General features: G+C 46.9%; 1 protein-coding gene and 1 non-coding gene across 3 annotated transcripts in view; both read left to right on the top strand.

Annotated features, from left to right (window-relative positions):
* Positions 1 to 13,363, top strand: part of POLR3A (RNA polymerase III subunit A) — a 42,522-nt gene extending 29,159 nt beyond the window's left edge. For both annotated transcript variants that reach the window (XM_074374294.1, XM_074374293.1), the window contains 10 exons: positions 565 to 651; positions 739 to 821; positions 1,758 to 1,928; positions 3,179 to 3,272; positions 3,462 to 3,554; positions 4,755 to 4,919; positions 5,396 to 5,560; positions 5,757 to 5,888; positions 6,982 to 7,114; positions 9,148 to 13,363. In XM_074374294.1, the coding sequence (XP_074230395.1) occupies positions 565 to 651; positions 739 to 821; positions 1,758 to 1,928; positions 3,179 to 3,272; positions 3,462 to 3,554; positions 4,755 to 4,919; positions 5,396 to 5,560; positions 5,757 to 5,888; positions 6,982 to 7,114; positions 9,148 to 9,296 (1,272 nt within the window). In that variant the 3' untranslated portion in view covers positions 9,297 to 13,363. The remainder of the gene's footprint in view (positions 1 to 564; positions 652 to 738; positions 822 to 1,757; positions 1,929 to 3,178; positions 3,273 to 3,461; positions 3,555 to 4,754; positions 4,920 to 5,395; positions 5,561 to 5,756; positions 5,889 to 6,981; positions 7,115 to 9,147) is intronic.
* A 10,308-nt stretch (positions 13,364 to 23,671) lies between these two features.
* TRNAT-GGU (transfer RNA threonine (anticodon GGU)) lies at positions 23,672 to 23,744 on the top strand. Its single transcript has one exon. It is a non-coding gene; the product is annotated as a tRNA-Thr (tRNA).
* The last annotated feature ends 1,528 nt before the right edge of the window (positions 23,745 to 25,272 follow it).

Here is a 25,272-nt window from a genome sequence, read left to right as displayed (position 1 = left end):
CCCTTTGAAATGAAAGCAAGCTCAAAGCATGTGCCTGAAATGCACGCAATGTCTGCAAAGCCAGGCTTTGTAGTATTTAAATTGACCATAAGAACTTCATAAGAAACTCTCAAAAAATTTTCAAGTCTAGAGACTGAAAGTACAACTGATACGACTGTACCTATTCTGGGCTACGTGAATGGGCCGCATGGTGTGCCGGTGGGAGCACAAGAGGAAGCAGCGGGTGGGAAGGGTTATCCTGGTGTCCCTGCCATGTGCTGTTAGGGCCGCACACCCAGATAGCAGGGCTTTTTACGCCAGCTGGTGCCAAAGCATCATGGGAGTAAAAAGCCCTTAGAAACACCTAAACCAATGAATGGCGTGTTGAGGGTGTGGATGGCGTGTCCTGTTCCTTGGAAAAACATTTGTGATAGAACCTGTATCCCTAGCAGAGCCTTTGTAGTGTCATATTTAGCTGCTACTGAAATAGGAAGGACTTGTCCCATGACTGAAGGTTATAAAACGAATCATATCATCCACATTACTCAGAAATAAATATTTGATGTTTGCTGTGTAATCTTTCAGGAAATTAAAAAATTCATTAAGGGGGTTTCTGAGAAGATCAAGAAGACCAGAGATAAATACGGCATCAATGATAACGGCACCACAGAGGTAACGGCGCCCCCGGACGTGTTGGGACGCACAGGTATTTTCTGGTGCTGCCGGCCCCGCCTCTGTACTTGGCTTTTGTTCTTCCAGCCCCGTGTGCTATACCAGTTGGACCGGATCACCCCCACCCAGATTGAAAAGTTTCTGGAGACGTGTAGGGACAAGTACATGAGGTAAGGATGCTAACTGTCTGAGACTGTCGGGCAGGCACGTGGGTCTCTTGTAGCTTTCCTCTTTCCCCAGGAAACAAAACCCTGCAAGCGCCCACTTGCAGGATTTACTCACTGCCTGCCAGTAGCAAGCAGGTCCTGTCACCTCTTCTCTAGGGACCCCAGGGGGCAGACAGGCTAGGTCCTCCAAGATGTGGAAATACTTGCAAAAATAATTCCTAGTGTCCTCTCCCCACAGAGAAACTACCAGTGTATTTTGGCAGGCGCCAGCTGCTCTATCCACCTTCAGTACCGCTTGTTAGCAGAGCTCTTAGTTCTTCTCCAAGGAAAGAGGTTTGGGCCCGTCATCCCACACTGACCATAAGTAGCCACACAGTATTCACTGTCATCGTCAGACTCCTCTGAGCATCACGTCCCCCGTCTGCACCTGTAACTGATCTGTGCCAGGTTCTTCTTCTGTCACAAGCACAGCCTGGCTCCTCACCAATTGGTATATTTTTTTCTGCTGAGAGGAGATAATCAGAAGCCTCCCCAGCAGTATTTTTTTTTTTTTAATTGAAGTATAGTTGATTTACAACGTTGTGTTAGTTTCTGGTGTACAGCATAGTAATTTGTTATACATATATATTCCTTTTCATATTCTGTTTCATTATAAGTTATTGAATACAGTTCCCTGTGATACACAGTAGGACCTTGCTTATTTAGTTTTGTTTTTTTAATTGAAATATAGTTGACCTACAACACTATGTAAGTTCCAGGTACACAACCTAGTGATTCGGTATTTCTGTACATTGCAAAAGGATCACCATGGTAAGTCTGATTACCATCTGTCACCAAAGTTGTTACGCTATTATTGACTGTACTTGCCATGGGCTCTGCATTTCATCCTTGTCTCCTTAGCAGTTTTGCTGGACTTTTCACCCTGTTTTCTCCTTCCAGGGCACAGATGGAGCCAGGTTCTGCTGTGGGCGCACTCTGTGCCCAGAGCATCGGCGAGCCAGGCACCCAGATGACCCTGAAGACTTTCCACTTTGCGGGAGTGGCCTCCATGAACATCACCCTGGGCGTGCCCCGCATCAAGGAGATCATCAACGCGTCCAAGGCCATCAGGTGCCCACTTCCATCTCCCTTGTTCTCACACCAACATGCCATGTTCCTTGAGAAACAGTGTTTCTCTCATCACGTGTGTGCGATCCTCTGTCAGGCAGTATCTGAAACTCCAAGTGACGTGCTTGTGTTAATCATATCTTGGCTTTTAAAACACCCAAACTGGGGGAGGGTAGAGCTCAGTGGTAGAGCATCTGCTTAGCATGCACGAGATCCTGGGTTCAATCCCCAGTACCTCCATTAAAAATAAATAAATCTAATTACCTTCCCCTAAAAATACAAAATAAATAAATTAAATAAATAAATAAATAACCCAAACTGGAAAAAAAAAATAAGTCCAAACCAAATAGAGTCAAAATTGAAGCAATGGTTCTGTGTGGCCACAAGTCACATGAAAGAGAGAAATAAAAACCGTGTCTAGAAAAATTGGAGCAGTGTGTCAGTGTAGATTTCACCCTTCTGATGTCATTATTCCCCTCCTCTCTAGCCCTCGCTGTTGTGTCTTCCCCTTGGGCTGTGGCCATAGTCTGCGACTCCCCCCTCCACACACACACACACACAGACACTGGTGATTTCATGATAGGATTTGTAGGTAATCTCAGACTAGAGAAGACATACTTTACAGTGCATTCCATCATAAAATCATGATTCATCTCCAATCTGAGTCTAACAAAATAACAATAAACAGCATTAAATGAAAGAAAGCTGTGCTGATTCTAGAACAGCAAGCGCAGGTGTCTGGGGTGGCAGGAGCTGTGCCCGCTTCCTCTGGGTTGATCAGCTCTCTCCCAGAAGTGTGTACAGGGGATGCCCGCCAGGACAGTGAGGATGGAAGCTGCTAGCCAGAGGCTGGAGGAGTCGGAGGTGTCCTGGAGGGGGGGATAGGGAGGGGCCAGGGGAGGGTGATGGAGGAAGCTGTAGGACATGAAGGGCGCATTTACTTGGGGAATGGAACTCAAATTTAACTACTTATTAGGACCAGAGAGGAAGAGGTAGGCTCACTGGGCCAGGAAGGCTTTTCCAACAGTCACTCATTCACTGACAGAGTAGGTTGCCTCATGAGCTCCAAAAATAGTAAATCTAGATGAGAATGTACCTGGAGCCCCTAGAAGCATGCCCGACACCAGTCAAGGTCCCGTCGATTGCAGTTGCTGGTGCGATCACGATTCTAAACGGTACCCAGTTTAACAACGCAGTGGTCTTCACATAGCCTCACTCCTTGCGCTGTAAGTGTGCTCCCTTCCTTCCCACAGCACCCCCATCATCACGGCGCAGCTGGACAAGGACGACGACGCGGACTACGCTCGCCTTGTGAAGGGGAGGATTGAGAAAACCCTCCTGGGAGAGGTGAGACGAGGTCCCTCTTGACAAGAAGGAAACTAAACCAGCAGTGTTTCCAGGAAGAGTAAGAACCACTTGTAGTGGACTTACCAGTCAGGGTGTCCACATCACTCTGTCCTTAAAAAGAGAGCGAGCCTGCCTTGCTCTGGGGAAGGGAGAGTGACTGCCTAACATTCTGATCTTTTGACACCACAGATTTCAGAGTACATTGAAGAAGTGTTCCTTCCTGACGATTGCTTTATTCTCATCAAACTCTCCCTGGAACGGATCAGACTTCTGAGGCTGGAAGTGAGTCACATAGTTAAATGCGTGAAGGAGGTCATCCTCTTTTAGTCCCAAGATAGGAGCTGATAAACCAGGACAAGAGCTTCGCAAGGCACTAGGAGCGCTGGCGAGGCTTCCGCTCAGTGTCTGTTCCGTGTGAGTCTGACGTGCCTTCACGCTCTCGCTCCGAGCCAGACCCTGGCACCGATGTCACCATCTAAACACACGCAGGAATTTAGTGGAGGTCTTGTGCAGGCCACAACACCCCTTTGCTGTGACAGCATTACAGCATCTGGAAGGACCCTAGAGCCGCTGTGTCTCACTCACTGGGGCCCCCTAGCACCACATCTGGCTGGCTAAGGACATGTTTTGGGCGGGTGGATTGACCTGGCTTTTTGTGTTGGTGTTATGTATGGCAGTGGAAAGAGTGCCAGCCTTGCTCACAGATAGGCTGAGGCAGGGATGCAAACTGAGTAACTTCCTGGCATCTCCCCTTCTCTCAGGTAGTTCAGATCTGTACCAGCCTTCACTCACTGTCAGCGCATTCTCTCAAGTAACAGGTTCACATTTGTCCATGTGACAGTTGATTCCAAAATCGAGTGGCCAGTTCTCCGGATTAGGGATTTCTCTAGCCCGGCTCTGGCTTGGGGCTCTTCCACCGAAAGAGCTGGGTTGCCCCGGGGACACCGCTCCCCAGCTGTCTAGGCGAAGGGGAGGATTCACTGATGCCTTTAAATTGTCGCGGTCTTACCACCGCCTCCTGGAACTCCTTCCTATATGTTGCCGTGAATTAAGCTTGCATTTTCAGCGGGGCAAAAATTGGTTGGGAGGGGTGAGGACCTTTATATGGATAAAGCAGAGGTATACATACATACAGTACATAAATGCACAGTATATCTCACAGTGAGGTGGGAAGGGTACAGCTCAAGTGGTAGAGTGTGTGTTTAGCATGCGCAAGGTCCTGGGTTCAATCCCCAGTACCTACTTTAAAAATAAATAAACCTAACTACCTCCCCTGCCAAAATAAAATAATTAAATAATACAATAATAAATAAACAAAAATATATTTTTTTAAATTTCATGGTGAGGAGAGAGATTAGGGGGACAGTTACTAAGGGCTTCTTAGAGGAGCAGCAAGGAAAAAAGGCCAAAACACCAGAATCGCAACCGCCAAACCCAGTCAGTAATGCCGTGGGTGTGCGGCGCACGCCCGGCCCCTCGCAGGTGAACGCCGAGACGGTGAGGTATTCCATCTGCACGTCCAAGCTCCGCGTGAAGCCTGGTGACGTGGCGGTTCATGGCGAGGCTGTGGTGTGTGTCACCCCCCGAGAGAACAGCAAGAGCTCCATGTACTACGTGCTGCAGTTTCTGAAAGAGGATCTCCCCAAGGTGAGACAGAGGTCGCCTCCTCGGGGCCCTGCCCTGCCCGGTGCCTGGAGATGTAAAACGGGAGTGACTGCGTTTAACTCTAATGTGAAGGTCCGGGGTCAGGGGGCCAGAAGGGTCTGCACTCCTGAGACTGAGGGTGGCCCCCGTTTCTTCATTTCTTTGCCACATCTCTAAGGAATTGTGCAGGTTTTGATTCCCTTCTTAGCACTGCCTCACCAGCTGTCCTGTTGGATTTCTCTCTATTCTCTCTTAAGACCATTGGTAGAAGGGGGTGCAGGCCTCTGAGCTTCTGCTCTCCCCTAGGTATTTCTAGGTTTGGCAGGTAACTGATAATCACCACTGAGAAACAGGATGGTCAAGGTCACAAACGCAGGGCATGACGGTCCCAGTTCTCACAGCCACTTTCTGAGGCTGCCAGATGAGTTGGGGTCGTGGGCACTGGGGGGTCTTGAACCTTCTGTGTCTCTTGAGTCCAGGTGGTGGTGCAGGGCATCCCGGAGGTGTCCCGGGCTGTCATCCACATTGACGAGCAGAGCGGAAAGGAGAAGTACAAGCTCCTGGTGGAGGGTGATAACCTGCGGGCAGTCATGGCCACCCACGGTGTGAAGGGCACCCGAACCACCTCCAACAACACATACGAGGTACTGCTCATGGCCGGGGGCACCTTGCACACTTCTCTGACCCTGCCATTCGCTCTGGGTCTGCACCGACGATTGCCCTACACTCCATCCTGGGGAAGGGCCTGGGATGCCGGGAACCTGCAGGGCGGAGGAGGACGTGGAGAGGAGTTGGGCGACACCGGCAGCAGCTGCCTGCGCTCATCCTAGCTCTCCGCAGGTGGAGAAAACCCTGGGCATCGAAGCTGCCCGGACAACTATCATCAACGAAATCCAGTACACAATGGTCAACCACGGCATGAGCATTGACCGGCGACACGTGATGCTGCTTTCCGACCTCATGACCTACAAGGTTCGTGGGGGGCCCGGCAGCCAGCCCCGCAAACCCCATCTCAGGGGCACGAAGCTGGTAGGACACCTACAGTACACAGCTGTGATGACCACCAGTACCCCAAGACCAGAGTGTGGTGGTGGCGCTGTGTGTGCGGGTACAATTCGACTGTGAAAATTGCAACCACATGGCAGGAGGGGAAGCACGATTTTTGTCCTAATTAGAAATGTTAGCCTGAAAGGAGACTAACCATTGTTAAAAGCCCAGGTATTCCATGGCAAGCTGAGGTTTATTCCCTATTAATTAATGGGTACTCATCACACTTCTTTTGTAGCCATTTCCAGGGAAAGAACAAGTTAACATGATCTGAGGAAGGGGCTGAGGTGGTTTGGTTGGTTGGGTTTTTTTTTTTTTAATCTTTTCCCCGAAAAAAGTCTTCCTCTGTCAGTGCCATAAGGCGTGATGCCTCCACATACAAACTGTACTATGTTACAGAAAATTCAGAAACTAGGTGGGAGAAATAACCCATCTCCCACCACCCTGTAGAGTCGTTTTTAAGTCTTCCGGTCGTAATCTATAATGCACAGATTGTATTACTGTAGGTGCAGTGAAAGTGGGCGTGTCCTTTTTATTCTGACTTTATTTAACATTATAAATGTTTTCCATGTTGTTACATAGTTTTATAAATATGCTTTTTAAACGGTAGAACAATACTCTGTTGAATGAAAGCGACTTAAATAAAAGTGACTTAATTCTTTCCCTACTTTGAGGCTTTTAAATTATTTGAGTTTTGAGTTCTTTGAGCCACGAGAAACGTCTTCAGAAGTACTCTCCTTTTTAAAAGGTAGATTCTTAATTCAAGTCCTCAGTCCCTAATTCTTTGTTCCAGTGGCACATGGCTGTGGGCGTAAGGATCTGTGTTGTCTGTGGCTAACAGCCTCAGAGGGACACAGGCCAGATAGATAGCTATTAGCACCCTTTTCAAAGGATCCTGCAACTGTGGCTTGAATAGCGAGCGGCTTGGCTGATTTTTGCTTCTACTGTTGAGGGGTTACTGGGGATGCATTTTACAAGTGGCATGAGTACCACTCTGACTCTCTCTCCCCTGGCGCAGGGTGAAGTCCTGGGCATCACTAGGTTCGGCCTGGCCAAGATGAAGGAGAGCGTGCTGATGCTGGCCTCTTTTGAGAAGACGGCCGACCACCTCTTCGACGCCGCCTACTTCGGGCAGAAGGACTCTGTGTGTGGTAGGTTTGGTGTTTGTGGCAGCATCACCAGAAACCATTGTTTACAGCTTAGACTGTGGCCAGGGCTTCTCGGGAGGTGAAGACACTCAGCTGGCAGAGCTTTTACTTGTTTAAGAATAAAAGCACGGGTGGGGAAGGGGGCATTATAGTTCAAGTGGTAGAGCACGTGCTTAGCATGCACGAGGTCCTGGGTTCAATCCCCAGCACCTCCTCTAAAAATAAATAAATAAATAAGCCTAATTACCTCCTCACCCGCCCCCCCAAAAAAAACCTTAAAAAAAGAATAAAATCACAGATCACAGAACTGGAACTGACCAACATTTTATCTCCAAAGCCTGACTGTGGCATCCTGCCTCCCCACGTGTGTCTGTGCAGAGAAAGGACTGCCCCTGGGCATGTGGGGCTTTTCCAGCCCTTGGAGTTGTAGTCGGCCACGCTGATCCTGCACCCCTGTGGTGCCCAGGCTGACAGGAAGGGCCCATACCAGGCATTCCCTGAGCAAGGCAGCTGGTGTGCCTGTCCCAGGCACCTTTTCTGGTATCTCAGCACATCAGTGAGGCGTCAGTATTAAACCCTTTCACGGTGAGAAGACCGAGGGAACAAACTTGCTTGCTGTTCGAGTCTCGCCCTGTGCTGGTCTCATCTCCCACCACACAGCATGTCTCTGACGGGGCCCAGGAGAGCAAGAGCTCAACAGGGAGCTGTCACAACAGTGCCTCTGCCCACCCGGAGGGCTGGCAACAAGACCCTGTGGGACGAGGTGGGAGTTTGTGAGGGGCTGGGGTTCGGGAGCCTGCCCGAGGACACACACTCGTCAGGCTCAAGCAACGAGTCCAAGCCCCGTCCCCGCTGCCAGAGCTCTGCTTCCTAATGGCCCTTTCCCATCTCACCTCCTGTGTGGATTTGCCACCCAAGGCGATGGTCAAGTGGGCCCCAATCAGAGCAGATGCTTTTTTTTTTTCCCTAAGATGAACTCTTCTTTCCAGAGGGACGTGGGTTGCAGACAGAAAAAGAAATTACGTAATTCATTAAGATAATGAAGAGTGAAAGGAAAGAAAAGGGAGCAGAGACTGGGGCAGGACAGGACAAGGTGAAATAAGAGCGAGTCTGCTTAACACAACAGGACTAAGACCCAGCATCCCAGTTCTGCCACCAGGACTCTGGGCCCCGGTCTCTGCTGCTGCCATCCTGTGGCCCTGCCCACCACTCCCATCCACCACTGACCCCTTTAGGGGCCTGGCGTGGTCACCCCACCCCAACTTTGAAACCTTCCCCTCCTCCTGGCCCTTTCCACGTTGCAACTCAGCGTCAGCCCTCACTACGTGGCGGGTTTTAGTTTGGTTGTTTGCGTCTCTGCCCCCCTGATAGCACAAAGCCCAGGCGTGCACCTGCTTCTTGTAGCACCAGAATCCTGATGCAGAGCCAACATTTGGATCTTAAGAAGCTGAAAGGGAGCTTGGAGAAAGCACGTGCACCATCACTTTATTCCCAACACTCAACAAGGGCCCTGCCTTCTGAGTGTTTCCCATTCGGGCTGTGGGACCTCCGAGGTGGACGGTGCTGTTAAGCCTGGCCCAGCCCTGACACCTAAGCACAGTAAACAGATCTCTGCTGCTGTTTCCAGGAGGGACTGGCATCTGCTCACTGTCGTCCCATTTGCTTGTCTTCTGGGCCCTAGCTAAGGAAATGCTGGGTGGCAAACTTGGGGTTTCCTGAGCATCATCATTCAGTATCTTTGCTGGGTCCAGTGCTCTCGAAAGCCAGGCTCACACAGAGAGACCACCAAGCCAGCAGCAGAGTTGTGAACGGGCTCTGCCCTTCCCCAGGTGCAGGAATTCCCCCAGCCATCCAGGAGCCGTACCTTCGTCTTCTTACAGAGGGGGAGTAAAGGGAGCAGCCCAAGTCCAACCACTGACATGCAGTGGAGCCGGGGCTCCAGCCCCAGTTTCTGGCTCCCAGGTCAGGAATCTTTCCATCCTGAAAACCCACCTGTGTGTCAGGGAGCTCTCTAATCTCCTTTCTCTTGGTTTCAGGGGTGTCTGAATGCATCATCATGGGAATCCCCATGAACATTGGAACCGGGCTCTTTAAGCTGCTGCACAAGGCCGACAGGGATCCCAGCCCTCCCAGGAGGCCCCTGATCTTCGACACAAATGAATTCCACATTCCCCTCGTCACATAGTCCAGAGAGAGGGGACCATTCCTGACCTTGGCTCCTTGTCCTGTCTAGAAAGGGGCTCGAGGCCAGAGCTGACTCGTAAACTTTGTGCTCCCCAAGACTAAGGCCTTGCTGACCCCACTGTGCCACAGTCAGAGAAGGCCCCTGGCGACCCTGGGAGCAGCTCACCCAGGGACCCTGACCACAGCACAGTGCCTGGTTGGGAGAACCAGAGTTTGTCTGTTTGTTTGAAACTTAATCTACCAGCAGCTCAGCACCTCCTGCCCACTCCACCTCCCTGGACTTGTGAGGAGGCCCAGCGGGCATCTTTGCTTATTCCCACCTCAGCTGTCCATCGGCTCGCAGGGCTGTCCCACCCTGACCAAGAACCAGGTCTAAGCTCCAGGGCACGTTCTGGGTTCTTCCGTTCTTCGGTCATGCTGGAATCTCTCACCATGATATACTAATGTAAATATTGTTACTATTATTTATTTGTTCAGTTTGAAGAATTTGCAGTTTTTAGTGTTATTTTGTTTTTACTTTTGAAACCAAGAAACTACAGAAACCAAGAAAGCCAGCTTTGAAGCATCACTGGAAAAATTGGTTAAGCAAATGGGACTGTCTGGAACTTGTAACTGAGCTGAAACTGTCAGGAGGCCAAGCTGCTCTGAACATCTTTTGCAGACTCCCCAGCCATCTCTTTTTTTGTCTACCTCCAACCCTCTGGGTGGAGGGCTTGACCTTATGACAAGAGTCAAACTCATTCTTCGTGGCCTGTAGAAGCCTCCCCAGAGTTTGGGGTCCACTGAGGTGGGGACTGATGGTGTACGTGGGGAGGAGGACTGAGGCTGGTCCGGGCCCCATGCCCTGCCTGGGTGGCATCCACACTCTCCTGAGGTTTCTGCGTGTGTGGCGTGTGCTCGCCTCCTGCAGCTGAAGAGCGGGAGGGGCAGGTGCAGAACTGGGGGCCTAGAAGGTGTCCCAGGGGCAGTGGAGGGAGAGGGCCCTCCTGGGTGCAGGCAGGCACAGCCATCAGGGGTGAAGTAGCCACCCAGACGAGAAGGTGGAGGTCTGCACTGGGGGTGGGCATCAGCTGGAGCAGGGTATGTGCCCTGGGTGGCAACAGCAGGCTCCTCGAACAGCAAGTCTGTGAAAATGGAACGCGCACATTAGGCAGTGAGGAGAGAACCAGCAGGTATCCGAGGAAGACCCGCATTTAACTGCCTTGGGCTTCTGCCGCTGACTGTGCCATCACTGACGGGGTTTTCAACGCTTAAGAGAGAGTTTTGTGCAACCTAGGAAAGAAATGGATGTAGCTTGTCTTCTAGAGAGCAGAGGGCTTTGCTTCTAGAGACTGAGGGTCTGTGTGCCAAATTTGCTCCTTAGGACTGGCCCAGGGCCACGGAGAAGAAACTGCGGTGGCTGTAGCTCTGCTCCCTCTGAGAAAGTTCCGAGGAGCCTGTCCTCCTGCCCAGAGCCGAAACTCATTGTTCTGGCTCGGCCTTCCTCCCCAGGGGGCCTTGGGAAACCAAGGCTACTTGGTTGGATGTGAGATGATAGTGAAAACTGGGGCTCTGACCCCACTTTCTGGCTCCAGAAGGAAGGTCTACTTCTGAAATGACAGCTGGTTTATCTTAGTGTATTCAAGCCACTGGAAGAAACAACAGCCCAAACCCAAAATGTGCATTTATTCTTGAGCACAAAAGCGGTTTGGATAATTAAAGAGGTGGATGTGGTAAAAGAAAAAGTAGGGCAGCTGAAGGAATTGAAGTAGCGTTTTATAGGATTTTGCTTACACTCTTTGACCATTCCCTATGAATTAATGCTGCTGTGGCACTTAATGTAACCCTTGGTTCTTGGGTCTGTGTTTAGAAGGAGTGCTTTCTCTGAGCCATACTGATGGGATTCTGAATTAGGAAATCATAACCTGACTTACTGGTCAATGCTCAGGTTTAAAATTCTAGTAAAATTAATTTACTATAGTTATTAATTTACTATTAATAGTCTTCCTGCACCTGTTAGGTTGATCCACCTTGCCATTTTTCACATTCAGCACCCCCTGTGCAGACCTCCTCCACCTTTGGACTGAATTAGTCCTGGTTTAAGACAAAGGGTTGAGTCCGTTAACACACTTCAGAGTTGACCCTTGAAGCCTTACCAGGGACTCTGCTAATCTCACACAACCTGCCAAGAGCCACAGAGCCACACTGCAGGCTCCCTGGGAAGTAAGCCTCAGGCCTGATCAGATCCAGGACTGCTGGGCCCGGGAGGGTAGAACTGGATGGTGGGAGGAAACACTGGTGGTCACCTCGCTCCGTGTGGAACACAGACAAGAAGTGGAGGGAGAGACGGTGGCTGCGCTGTGCTGCTGTGAGTAACAAAGGCGGCAGCCCCAGGAGCCCCACCCTGCCTGTACAACACTCCCTGACGAGCAGGCCTATGGGAGACAGGAGACTGAGATGGGTGCAGGCCCAGGGTTCAGACCAGCATGTGGTTCGGGAAGGGGCGCATCCCCAGTGAGGAGTGGGCTGTCCTCGTGGTACTGTCAGCCCTGCTGGGCCTGTAGGCAGCGTTGGCCCCTGAACCCTACTCCGGGTTCCCCACTGTGCGACGCGTGGGTGGGTGTTAAAATTCTCCCTAATGTGATCATTTGTCCTCCCTGGCCTCAGGCTTTGTGCAAACACAGAACTCAAACACCAGATCGCAGTGTATTCTCAAGAGCAAGCTCAATAGGTTAGGATTTTATTATGGCCCGTTTGGAAGAAACAAGAAAAATACTTTTAAATTCTGTCTTCTCCATTAACAGATACATATTTCTTTTTTTTTTTTTCCTTTGTTTTATGAGAGGGGGATAATTAGGTTTATTTCTTTATATTTGGAGGAGGCACTGGGGATTGAACCCAGACCTCGTGCATGCTAAGCATGCACTCTGCCAGTTGAGCTATACGCTCCCCCTCAACAGCTACGTATTTGACTAGTGATCTGTCCAGTCCTTAACCCTTTTTCCATCTTGTGCAAGGGGATCAAAATAGCAATTGACTCAGTTACAGCCCCGCGCTTAGTTCAGCACTTTGGGAACAGGAGAGACATTCTGGAGTCCTTCAGTGTCCATGTCACAGTTAAATTACGGTGTTGTGTTTCTGTTTCAGGGTTTACCTTCATGTATTCACATGGATTCATGTCTGATTGAATATGACACTGTATAATGATTATTTGTCTTGAATTTTTGCTGTCTCTTGGCAGAACTCTTATTTTTTTTTTACCAAAACTCAAAAGAAGAAAACTTGCTATACATAAAAGTGTTGCAGTCCATCCCTGTAGGTTGTGAAACAGGATGACTGATTGGGATACATGTGGGCTCTAACTCCTAAAATAATGTTCCTGCCACAAGCCCACCTATAGAGGTAAGCAGTGAGTGCCCAGCCCCACCCCTGTGATGGAGCTAATTCCAACCCAGTGGGACGTAGTGCAGTGTCACCCACACCGATGCACTAGAGGTGCCACCTGGCCAGGATCAGGTGTCTAGCTCATTTGTTCTTTCAATCAACTAGTAAAGACCTTCTATGTCCAAGGTCATATTCTAAGTGGTAAAAGTACAGCATAGACAAAATAGGTAAATCAGATACTAATGCATCTAAAAAGAATTCTTCAGTAGAGCAGGGTGGAGCAAAGAGGTTCTGGATCAAACTTGGTCCAGCACAGTCTAGGGTCAAAGCTGCAGAACTGAGGGCCTGGCTTCTGTGGCAGGCTTGGCACATCAGGCTCACCAGGGCAAAAAGAAAGGTCCCTCTGAGCCAGCATGGTCCCCTCTGTCTACCTTTGGGGTATCAGGACCTAGAATATGCCCCTAAACCCCTCGGAACTGGTATGTTCCTTGTGTGGGTGCAACCATGGAACCTCTTCAGAAGGGACTGACACCCCCAGCCCTTCTTTTCCCTTTCTTGCAAATTTTATGCCTGAGTTGTTGTTTTTTAATAAACTGACATTTAAATTAGATCACATTCTCTTAGCAGGCTGTTCAAAATGTTTCTGGGCTGATGGAAAATGTAACTGTCAAGGATTTATTCAATAAATGAAACTTTATTGCTCACCTACCATGTCCCAGTCCCAGTACCAGGTGCAGGGTAATGAGCAGTGAACAAAATTCCCATGGCTTCTTCATGGAATTAATGCAGTCACAGCACTGTCCAACAGAAATGCAGTACAAGCCACATATGTAAGTGTGAATTTGCTAGTCTTCACAATTTTTAAATGGTGAGCTTAATTTTAATAATCTATTTTCTTTAACTCAACATACCCACAATATTTCAACATGTAATGAATATAAAAATTGTGAGTGAGATAATGTTACACTCTTCCTACTAAGTTTTCAAAATCCTGTGTCTGTTTTTTACACTTAACAGCACATCTCAAGTTTCAGATTCTCAGTAGCCATATGTGTGTTAGGGGTTTTGTATTCAGATTGAAAAGCACAGTCTGGAAGGAACAGTAAACAAATGATTACAAACGGTGCTGAGCCAAGGAGGGGGCAGCTGCCATGACAGAGAAAGAAGGGGAGACCCCGGTGATGGTCATAGACCATCCCAGACTCTTCACTCGGCCTGCATTTAGCAGCATTGCCTCAAGCAGGCTGCCGCCTCCTTTTGGTTTTAGTTGCCCAGTCTGGAAAACGGAGAGTAAACTCTCAGGCGTGCCTGCCTGCCTTCGTGCATCTTGTGCGGCATCCAGGAAGCTGCAAGACTGTAAGTTGTTTAGCTGTGCTGCCAGAACACGTGGGAGGAGCTGGTCACTGCTGATGGAACCTCCGGTCTTAAGCAGTTCTCACACCTGACTCTCGTCCCTTTTGGGAATTGTCCCAAGAGCTGAGTCCCAGGGATCCCAGCACTTACGGTAGTGTGTGCTACAGCTTTTCCTGGAGTTCCATAGCCCCCTTCCCTAACGCTATGCTTACCGCCATTTGGCCTATGGAGTTCATTATTTTGCTAATTAGATCTCCTGGTAGAATGTAAGCTCCAGAAGGACAGATACTTGTTTCTTTCATTCACTGCTGTAACCTCAATGCTTAGCATGTAGTAGGTGCTTTAAAATATTGTTTGAATAGGTGAAGGGGTAGATTCAATCTTACACTCCCTCTCAGCAGTTAGAGTCAGGGAGCAAGGGCCCTGGAGCTCAGCAGGCCTGGATTTGAATCCCTGCTCCATTACTTTCCAGCTTCCTCGCAGCTGCCCCTCGTCTTGAGCCCCCAGTCCCATTAAAGGCTTCCGCCTTGCTGCAGGATCTATTCTAGGACTGCACGAGCCTGACTGCTCCTTGTTCTCTTCCCCAAAGGCTCAATTCCACCTTTGCCCAGAGAGGGCCCCTTGCAGCACTAGAAGCAAGGGTGAGGGGCCCTTACCACCGCCTCCCCCAACTCCTCCCATTTCTGCCTGCAGGCCTGGGCCCCAACCCTGGCCCCAAACACAAGAGCCGGAGCCAAATGCTTCTAGCATATACCACCGTGGGTGATTTATTTAAGGGTCTCCAAATAATCACTTAAGTGTCACCATGGCAACCCGAAGAGTTGCCATGGAGATGGAGCAGGAAACGTCCCCATGGAGACCCCTGGGAGACTCTCTAGGAAATCATTACCAGGTGGATGGGGCTTGGGAAGGGGGAGCTGGACAAATAAGGGAGCCCCACGGCTCTGTGTACTGGCGGGAAAAGGGGGGTGAAGGGGCAGACTGGGAAAGACCAGCTTAAAAGGCAGGCAAGTTAATGATCTCCACTAACTCTAAGGTCCCCTGTGATAAATAACTTCTATTGTATGCACAAAATACCCAAAGGAAAAGACAGAAAAGGAGTAAAAGTGGTTACCCCAAGAAGGGGAGTGGAGGAGATTTTTTTCACTGTGTGCTCCTTTGTATATTGTTTGAATTTCTTTTATCATAGGTATGTAAATATTCAATATTCCAAGATTAAATAAGGTATTACAGGGCATTTACTATGTTCAATATTTTATATCCTCAAAACCCCACTAGGTAGGTATTATGACGGGGAAACTGTGGTTCAGAAAGCGGCCCACAGTCACATGGATCAGTGGAAACCAAACCCAGGGCTCTCCAGCTCCCTTAAGTCTGGATTCTCTGATCTGCCATGGCACACTGAGCACCTTTAGGTAGCTGCCACCCCTCTGGACCCCTCTTCTCACCTATAAAATAGTCCGGCACTTTGGACTGGATAAAGGCAAAAGAGCCGCTGCTTCTGGCTTCCTGTGACTGTGGCTCTTTAGAAGGATTTCTGAGCCCTATTATCACAGCCTGTCTCTTCCTTTTCCTCTCCTTCCCCCTCACTTTCTAATCCCCACCCACAGCAGTGGATCGTCAGGGTTCTAAAGAAAACACTTAGAGAACTCAGGGTCAAGCCAGAGGGAGTCTTGAAGAACCTCTGGATTCTGTCTTCGCAGAGGAGGAGGATGTGGCCCAAGAGAGGGCTTGTGAGCCACCAGGGAGAGGTAAACCCAAGCCCTGAGATCCCTCCGCACACCCGTTATGATGGCAACAATCAAAAAGATGAAGGGTAACTGTGAAGCTGAGAGGTTGGGCCCTTCGACACACTGCTGGTGGGGAAGTTGGAAACTTCATACACGGCTGTAAAATTGTTCAGCTGTGCCTTAGCTGGAGCTGCTACAACAAAACCCCACTAATTTCTCACAGTTCTAGACACCAGGAAGTCCTAGATCACGGTGCTAGCATACTGAGTTCCTCATGAAGGTCGTCTTTCTGGTTTGCAGACAGCCAGCCACCTTCTTGCTGTGTCCTCACAGAGTGGAGAGGAGACTCGTGTCTATTCCTCTTCTTATAAGGGCACTAACCCTGTCAAGGGGGCTCTACCCTCCTGGCCTCATCTAAACCTAGTAAGTCCCAAAGGCCCCACCTTCTAATACCACCACCTTGAGGGTTGAGACTTTAACACATGAATGGGGGATATGCAGGCATTCAGTCCATAACAAGCCAGTTTGGAAAACAGTCTGGTGGTTGCTCGAAAGGTTCAACCTAGGTTTACTACATGACCCAGCAATTCCACTCCTGGGTACATCCCCAAGAGAATTCAAAAATATTTTAGCACAAGAACTTGTGCATGAACGTTCACAGAAGCACTATCCATAATAGCCAAAAACTGGAAACCAGCCAGATGTCCATCAGTGGATGAATAAATAAACAAAATGTGGTATATTCATATGATGGAATATTATTTGACCACAAAAAGGAATGAAGCACTGACACCTGCTATAATGTGGATGATTCTTGAAAACAAGCTATACATGAAAGAAGCTTCTCACAAAGGACCATTTATTAGAGGATTCTATTTATATGAAATGTCCAGAATAAGGAAAGACAGAGGGTAGATTAGTGGTTGCCTAGGGCTGAGGAGGGTGGGTGGGAAGATTGGATGGTGACTGCTAACGGGTATGAACTTTCTTTTTGGGGTGATGGAGATGGTCTAAAATTGTGGTGACTGATGCACGACTCTGAAATATTCTAAAAGCCACTCAGCTGTGTATTTTAAATGGGCAAATTGTACGGTGTGTATATGATGTCTCAATAAAGCTGTTTGTAAAAAGAGGGTGAGGGGGAAAGTACTACCCCAAAGCCCCACAGCCTTGGCGGCCACTCTGGGATTTGCCTCCCGGCCAGCATCTACAATCTATGACGGGGGCAGCAGGGCCTCTAAGGCTGCTTCTGAAATGAGTAGGTGCCGACTACTGGGGGCTTCATATCGTACCCTCTTCCCTCTGCCCCTCAGCCACAGGCGCGTTCTTTTTTTAACTGAAATATAATAGACTTACAATGTATTTGTTTCAGGTGTACAGCCTAGCGATTGGATATTTTCATACATGATGAAATGATCCCAATAAGCCAGGTTACCATCTGTCAGCATCAGAGCAGCATTCTTTAACAAACTGGGCAGCCTCAAGATTTCATTTCTAAAAGAGGTGTACTGCCAAAAGGAAAGAAAAGTTAAAAGTCTGAAAGCCACTGAACAGAGGAAGTATTAAGGAGAGAAGGCAAAGTGATTAAGAACCTGGGCACTGGCCTTGTAAGAAGCATCTCTTTTTTTGTTGTTTTTGTTGTTGTTGTTCGGGGGGAGGTAATTACATTTATTTATTTTTAGAGGAGGTACTGGGGATTGAACCCAGGACCTCATGCATGCTAAGCATGCACTCTACCACTTGAACTATACCCTCCCCGCTAATATTTTTTGTGGGGTAGGGGGAGGTAATTTGATTGATTGATTGATTGATTTTTAAGTGGAGGTACAGGGCATTGAACCCAGGACCTCGTGCATACTAAGCATGCGCTCTACCACTGAACTATACCCTCCCCCAAGAAGCATCTCTTTTTATTCTGATGCTTTGACATCTTGGGGCCTTGCTGACCCTGGAGGGACTGGGCCTCCCAGCACTAGCCAATTCCTAGAGATAATGAAGGACTCTGCAGTGAGTACACCTTCTATATGCAAACCAATCAATCAGAGCCCATACCCCAACCACCCTCTTTATGAAGGCCTTACAAAGCTCTCACACTCTGGGCCAGATGCCCTAATCACCCCAGGGCAGGTACCAGACAACTCGGGGCAGCCCTATGCCCCAGAGCCCACTGCAGTTATACAAACTAGACAGTCCTCCACCTGCATACCCTGTCTCACCTGTGCTTCCTGCAGAAACCACAGTAAAGGCTCTTGCCCATATTCCCCCTCCCCTTGGCCTCCTGACTGACCCTTGTGCTTGCTGGTGTGCCCCTGCATGGTGTACCTCCTCCTCTTGAGAACTGGGAGTAATATACTATCTTTTCTTTATTTTTTTTTAATTGAGGCATAACTGACATATTATATTTCAGGTATACAACACAATAATTCAGTATTTGTATACAGTTTGCACTCTGTATCTGAGGGTTTGGCACCCATGGATTCAACCCACCAGAGATCAGAAATATTCAGGAAAAAAATTCCAAAAAGGTCCGAAAAGCAAAACTTGAATTTGCTGCATCAGCAATTATTACATAGCATTTCAATTGTGTTTGTAACTATTTATATAGCATTTATATTGTATTAGGTCTTATAAGTAATCTAGAGATCATTTAAAGTATACGGGAGGATGTGTTAGGTTATATGTAAATACTACACCATTTTGTATAAGGGACTTGAGCATCCAAGGATTCAGGTATCCGGGGTCCTGGAACCAATACCCTAGAAAATATGGAGGGATGACTTTATATGCAAAATGAACACCACAATAAGTTTTAGTTAACATCTGTTACTATAAAGAGTTACCAAAGAATGAAATCTTGCCATTTGTAACAACGTGGATGGACCTAGAGGGTATTATGCTAAGTGAAGTAAGTCAGACAGAGACAAATACTGTGTGATTTCACTTATATGTGGAATCTAAAAAAAGCAAACGAACAAATGTAACAAAACAGAAACGGAGTCATAGATACAGAGAACAAATAGGTGGCTGCCGGATGAGAGGCGGGTGCGGGGAGGAGAGAAATAAGTGAGGGAGATTAAGAGGTGCAGACTTCCAGTTACAAAATAAATGAGTCATGGGTATGAAGTGTACAGTGTGGGGAATATAGTCAATAACAATGTTATAACTTTGTATAGTGAGATGACAACTAGTCTTACTATGGTGATCATTTTGGACTGTATAGAAATATGGAATCACTATGTTGTGTACAAGAACCAACACAGTGTTGTAGGTCAATTATACTTCAAATTCATAGAAAAAGAGATCATATTTGTGGTTATCAGATCATGGGGGTCAGGGGAGAGGAAAGTGGACGGAGGCAGTCAAAAGGCACAAACTTCTAGTTGTAAGATAAGTAAGTACTAGGGGTATAATGTACAACATGATAAATTAACACTGCTGTATGTTATACATGAAAGTTGCTGAGAGTAAATCTAAGAGTTCTCATCACAGGGAAAAAAATTCTTTTTTTTAATTTTATATCTATATGAGATGATGGATGTTTACTAAACTTATTGAGGTAATCATTTCATGACATGTATAAGTCAAATCATTATTCTGTATACCTTAAAATTATACAGTGCTGTATGTCAAATTATATCAATAAAACTGGAAGAAAAGAGGAGAAAAGGAAAAAAAAAGGAAGGGAATTCTGACACATGCTACAACAGGGATGAACACTGAGAACATTATGCAAAGTCGAAGCCAGTCACAATAAGATAAATACTGTACGATTTCCATTTATACGATGTACATAGAGCAGTCAAATTCACAGGGACAGAAAGGAGAATAATGGTTGTCAGGGCTCGAAGGTAGGGTGGAATGAGGGGTTATTGTTCAATGGGTGCAGAGTTCCAGTTTTGCAAGATGAAAGAGTTCTGGAAATTGGCTGCACAACAATGTGAATGTACTGAATGCCACTGAACTGTACCCTTAAAAATGGTTAAACTGGTAACTATTTTTTAGGGGAGAGGTAATTAGGTTTATTTATTTATTTTAATGGAGGTACTGGGGATGGAACCCAGGACCTCATGCATGCTAACCAACTCTATCATTGAGTTATACATACCCTCCTCCTTAAAATGGTAAATTTTATATTATGTACACTTTACTACAATTTTTTAATTCACAGCCAAGTTGTACTTCCCAGCAAATCCATGCACATGGGAATAATCACTGTTCCTCATCCTGTCCTATAACAAAACTACTCAAGGCAGCGGGAAGTGATCTTTAGAGTATTTCTCCACTAGTGAGGCCGTGATACTTGTTTGGGCTCCCTTGGGACTGGCCAGCTAGCACTCTGTCTGAGACGTGGGTGGGACACTTTGCTCCCCTGTCCACACCAGCTATTATAATTTAATTACACACACACACACGCACACCCCTGTATGTATGTGCATTTGCTGACAGGAGAAAATGATACCTATTTTAATTTGGATTTCTTTGTTTTCTCTTGAGGCTCAACTTTTTGTTGACCATTTGCTTGCGCTTTTCACAAGTTGCCTGGTTTTTTGTTGTTATTGTTGTTTTTGGCAGGGGGAGGGAGGTAATTAGGTTTATTTATTTATTTATTTTAGTAGAGGTACTGGTGATGGGACCCATGACCTCGTGCGTGCTAAGCATGTCTCTACCACTTGGGCTATACCCTCCCCCCTACAAGTTGCCTGTTCTTAATGACACGAGAGCAACCAGGAGAGTAAGTGGGACCCCTTCCTAGTCTCATTGGCACTTCCAATGTCATTGCCTTGTTTTTGATAACTTGCTTCACCTTTGGCATCAGGTATATTAAATCAGAGTTCCTGGTAACAGAAACTAAATCCTGCTAATGACGCAGAAAAGTTTTGTTTTGTTTTTGGAAACATATCAGGCAGCTCAGAGAATCATTATGAAGGCTGGAAACCCACAATGAGAAAATGGGCAAAACCCAAGGGCAAATGGCAGCGGAGAACCAGTTGGGTCTCGTTAGGACCCCAGGCATCGTGCCAGTGGGCCTGGTGCTGCCCCCACCCCTCCTGCCAAAATAAGACTCACCATTCTCCCTTTGCAAGAGCATGTAGTTGGCCACGACAGCCACCAGGGACCATGGGACAGGGATAGTGAGGGAGGGTCTGTCATTCCTGTCCTGGGGAATGAGAGGCAAGGGAAGGCCTTCGTTCAATGAAGGAAGGGAGGATTTAGATGCTGGGCTGTCCAAAAGGTGATGCCCACCAAGTATTTAACACGGTACAAAGCATCTTCATGTCTATAACAATAACGATCAGCAATTGCTGTTTTATTGAGCTTTGCTATGTAGGGAGCACCCTGCTGCACATATTAAGAAGTCTGTTAACTCATCATGATCCTCTGAGGGTGGTATTACTCTCCCTGTTTCACAAATAAGAAAACCAAGGACCAGAGTGGTTCTATCATTTTCCTGAGGCACACTGCAAATGTCAGAACCAAAAAGCCAACCCAGCTCCACCAGACTCTAAAGTCACCAGGCTTCCCAAGTGGCTGATTTAACAATCTCAACACCTCTCTCCCCAGGGAGCAGGTAGCCCCACACAAGCCCGGTCGTCTGACTCCAGATCCATTCTGTCAGGATCTCTGGATGCCCTTCAAGGTGCCAGGATGGCTCCAAACACGGGGTTCCCCACTCGTTGTCATAAGGAAAAGACTTAGGTGAGGGGTTTTCTGAACGTTCGCTGTGTTAGCCAGCATATAAAGAAGCGGTATAAAATGTGTATGTAAAAAGTATTGTAAAACTTCTGGTTCCAGATGTGATGGAGTAGCTGGAATCACATTGATCCTTCCCTGACCCCTGTGTAAGTAACAAGAGAAGTTGGACAAATTGTATTAAATAACTCTTGGCACCCACTAGTACGAGGCTATGATCATTAACAGAAAGTTCCCTCAGAAACCACCCTGAGGATGTTTCCCAAACTGTGGAAAACCATGTCTAAGTTGAGGACGGCAGTTTCCCTGAGTGGGGAGAACAGAATGTAATACAAGTCTGCCAGGACAGCTGGGACTGGAGTGGTAGCGAGGGGATGCAAAGAAGGAGCCCAAAAAATCTATAGAAAAGTGCCCCTCGAGAGCACAAGGAAGCTTTCTGAGGTGATGGAAATATTCTATATTTTGATTGTGGTGATGGTTACATACCTGTTCACATGTGTCAAAAGTCTATGTGTTTTACTCTTAAAATTAGTGAATTTTATCGTAAGTAAATCAGTATATTATATTTTATCAATAAAGCTGGTTATTTAAAAGTTCCTCCTGGGGGAGAGTATAGCTCAGTGATAGAGTGTGTGCTTAGCATGCACGAGGTCCTGGGTTCAATACCCAGTCCCACTGCTAAAAAATAAATAAACCTAATTACCTTCCTCCCCCCATTAAAAAAAAAATTCCTCCTGACTTTGGCTGACTCCTAAACACCTGCACACAGGGCAAGACTTTGGGAACCAAGCAGAGAACAGCCTCTGCAGCTCGACAGCGAAGCTGAGGTTCCGGAGGCTGTGCAGTGCTGGAAGAGCGGGAGTTTGGACCCAGCCAAAGTGGAGAGACCCTGAAAAGACCTGAGATTTTCAAATGAGGCCCCAGAAAGGCCCTCCACATATAGAAAGGCCATGCCTTAGGAGTGGGAATGGAGACCACAACTCAACAACTCCACAATTTTGGAAGCTGGAAAACAGATGAAGGCCTTGCAACTAATTCAGCAGATCTAAGACAACTGAATCCTAAACTACCAGTGCGGGAAGCTAAAGGCAACCTGATTTACTATGTGGAATCTCCAAAAAGTTCAATAATTGGAGGCACCAGAATTGGGGCTGAGAGTGGGCTAAGAATAAGAGAATTATTTGAAAATTTAAGAAGAAATTAGACAACCCAAATGCCCTCTCCTATTCTATCATCTAGACCATTAGTGAAAGACTGAAAGTTTATCCTCAGGAGAAAGTAAACTAGAGGGTCTCTAGATTAGGGGTTACTGGGCTAAGCTAGAGATGGGGCTCTGTACTTAAAACACGAGGTTAAACAAATATTCATAGACTTGGTGTGGGGTCCAACCTACTTCATTCATTCAGCTCCCAGGGTAACTCTGGGTAATTGATGGGAAAGTCTATTTGGGGGAGTCTGACTCAGCCAGGAAAAAAAAGACCTAAGGATGCTGATAACGGGGGTTCAGCAATGAAATGACTCCGCCAGATCAACCTGCAGTGAAGCACATAGTCAGAAAGCTCCAGCCATGTGCTCAGCGTTTCCAATCAACTTTTTAGGGCTCCCATTCAAAAATCCAATATCATCAAACATCTGATGAAAGCCTCTACTATGAAAGGCAGAGACTAAAATAAACAGAAAAAAAGTTGGAGAAAATAGTTTATGCAGGGAGAAGAAAATTTTTGAAAACAACAAAAAACATTAATATCTTCATAGAGCTTTAAAAGATATACTGCATCACTAAAACAAGAACATAATGCCATGAAATATATATGTATATTTTATATAAACATTATATGCATGTGCATAGAAACCTGAAACAAGAACCCAATATTATTGGTTTTTAAAAAGGGAACATTCAAAGGGCAACAGGACCTCTTAAAAATTAAAAATATCAGAAAAAATAGAAGGATTAAAAGGTAAAGTTGAGGAAATCTCCCAGAAAGTAGTACAAAACACAGACATGCTAAATTGGAGAGAATAGATAAGCAAACTGGAAGACTAAAACAAGAGGTCCACCTTCTGAATAATATGAATTTCAGGAAAATGAAAACAAAAAGACAGAACAAATCGAGTGGAGGAAATGACCAAAGAAATACTTGAGGAAAAATTTCCAAAACTGAAGGATATGCACTTCCGAATTAAAAGGGCCCACTGAGCGCCTGACATAATGGGTGGACATAGATGACCCAAGAGGCGGGAGGGTATAGCTCAGTGATACAGCATGTGCCTGGTGAGCACAAGGTTCTGGGTTCAATCCCCAGTACTTCTCTTAAGGGGAACTAAATAAATAGCTAAAAAAGAGATGACCCACAACAAGACAAACCGTTGTAATTCAGAACACGGGAGACAAAGAGGTTCCCACCAAAGGAAGAGGGGACCAGGTGAGGAATAAGATGGGCTTGTCTCAACAGAGACACTGGAAGTGAGAAGACACTTACGCAATGCTTTCAAAATTCTGCAGGACAATTATCCCCAACTTAAAATTTTTTATCTAACCAAACTATCAATTAAAGACATTTTCAGTCATTTAAATGATCTTAAATGATCAAAAAAATTTTTTTTCATGTACTCAGGAGGTTTCTGGAGGATGTTGCACCAAAGTAAAGTTTGTCAACCAAGAAAAAGACAGACAACAAGAAACAGGAATCTGACTCAGAAGAGAGGTGCAGACAGTCCCCCTGCAAGTTGGTGAAGAGAGATTAGGGAATGAAAATGATACGACAGGCCTGGACGGCACCCAGCCTAAACCAGGCTAGGCCAGGACGCTCAGGAGAGATTTCTTCAAGAAAATGAAACTGGTAGACTACCATCTGAACGTACTGAGGGGAGATTTCAACAACTGGAATACTTTGGCAGTGAGTACAAAGAAACTAAGTGAACTGGGGTGGGGGAGAGGATGATTAACTCCAGGGAAAATAAAAGCTTATGCTTGAAAGGAGAAGTAATCATAACTCACCCCGTGGCTTCTAGTGTAAACACACGGGAATAGCGTTTACCTAGTGGTAATAATGTAAACACCGACTGCTGCTCTAACCAAATTATTATATGGCTAGATTGGGAGGATGGGAGCCAGGGAGGGTGGGTGGGTTGCTGGAGTGAGGAAGACAATAAATCGTGCCTAAACTAGAAAAATCATGAAGTAATAATAAAACAATATTATTTAGGAAATTACGGCAAACGCCAAAATAATGAGCCATAAAAATTGAATGGGGAGAGCCCTGTTGAGGTGAGGGCTTTTTTTCCATAAGTCTTGCACCACTACTTGACTCTTTGAGTATGTGAATGAATAACTTTAATAAAAAGTAAAACTTTGCCCTGATTTCCGTCTTAGAATGTACAAGCTGAGGCAGGCAGACACAAGAAGCAACGCTACAGAAATACAGAATCCAGGATCCTAAAAGAAAACTTCAGTGGTAGACGGGGAAGGGAAGAGTATATACAGGTAAGAGGAGGAGCTGTACTTTCAGAAACAGGCAGCCTCTCTATAGACGCATCCAGAAAACTGGCACACATAAGGTCACCTTTGAAGTTGACCTTCCAGAAGGCGGCTCCAGGGCAGGGAGCACGGGATGGGGGACCCTGGAACACAAAGCAGTCATGACTCCCCACCATTTCCTCTGCTCCTCTCCATCCTCTGCTCCTTCCTCCACCAGCCCCTGCTCAGGCCCCTCAGGAATCCTGCCTGGAGGCAATGACTTTGTGCTCAGGTTTGCAGAGATCAAACTGGCTGAGGGGATTAGAGTGTGCTTCAGGGCCAGCAGACAAACCGGGCTTTGCTTTTGTCCTCCACGCCTGCCC

The sequence above is a fragment of the Camelus bactrianus genome, chromosome 11 (assembly GCF_048773025.1).
Source record: "Camelus bactrianus isolate YW-2024 breed Bactrian camel chromosome 11, ASM4877302v1, whole genome shotgun sequence".
In the NCBI taxonomy this organism is placed as follows: domain Eukaryota; kingdom Metazoa; phylum Chordata; class Mammalia; order Artiodactyla; family Camelidae; genus Camelus; species Camelus bactrianus.
The sequence above is the reverse complement of the archived record's forward strand: the minus strand, read 5'-3'. Positions and strand labels throughout refer to the sequence as shown.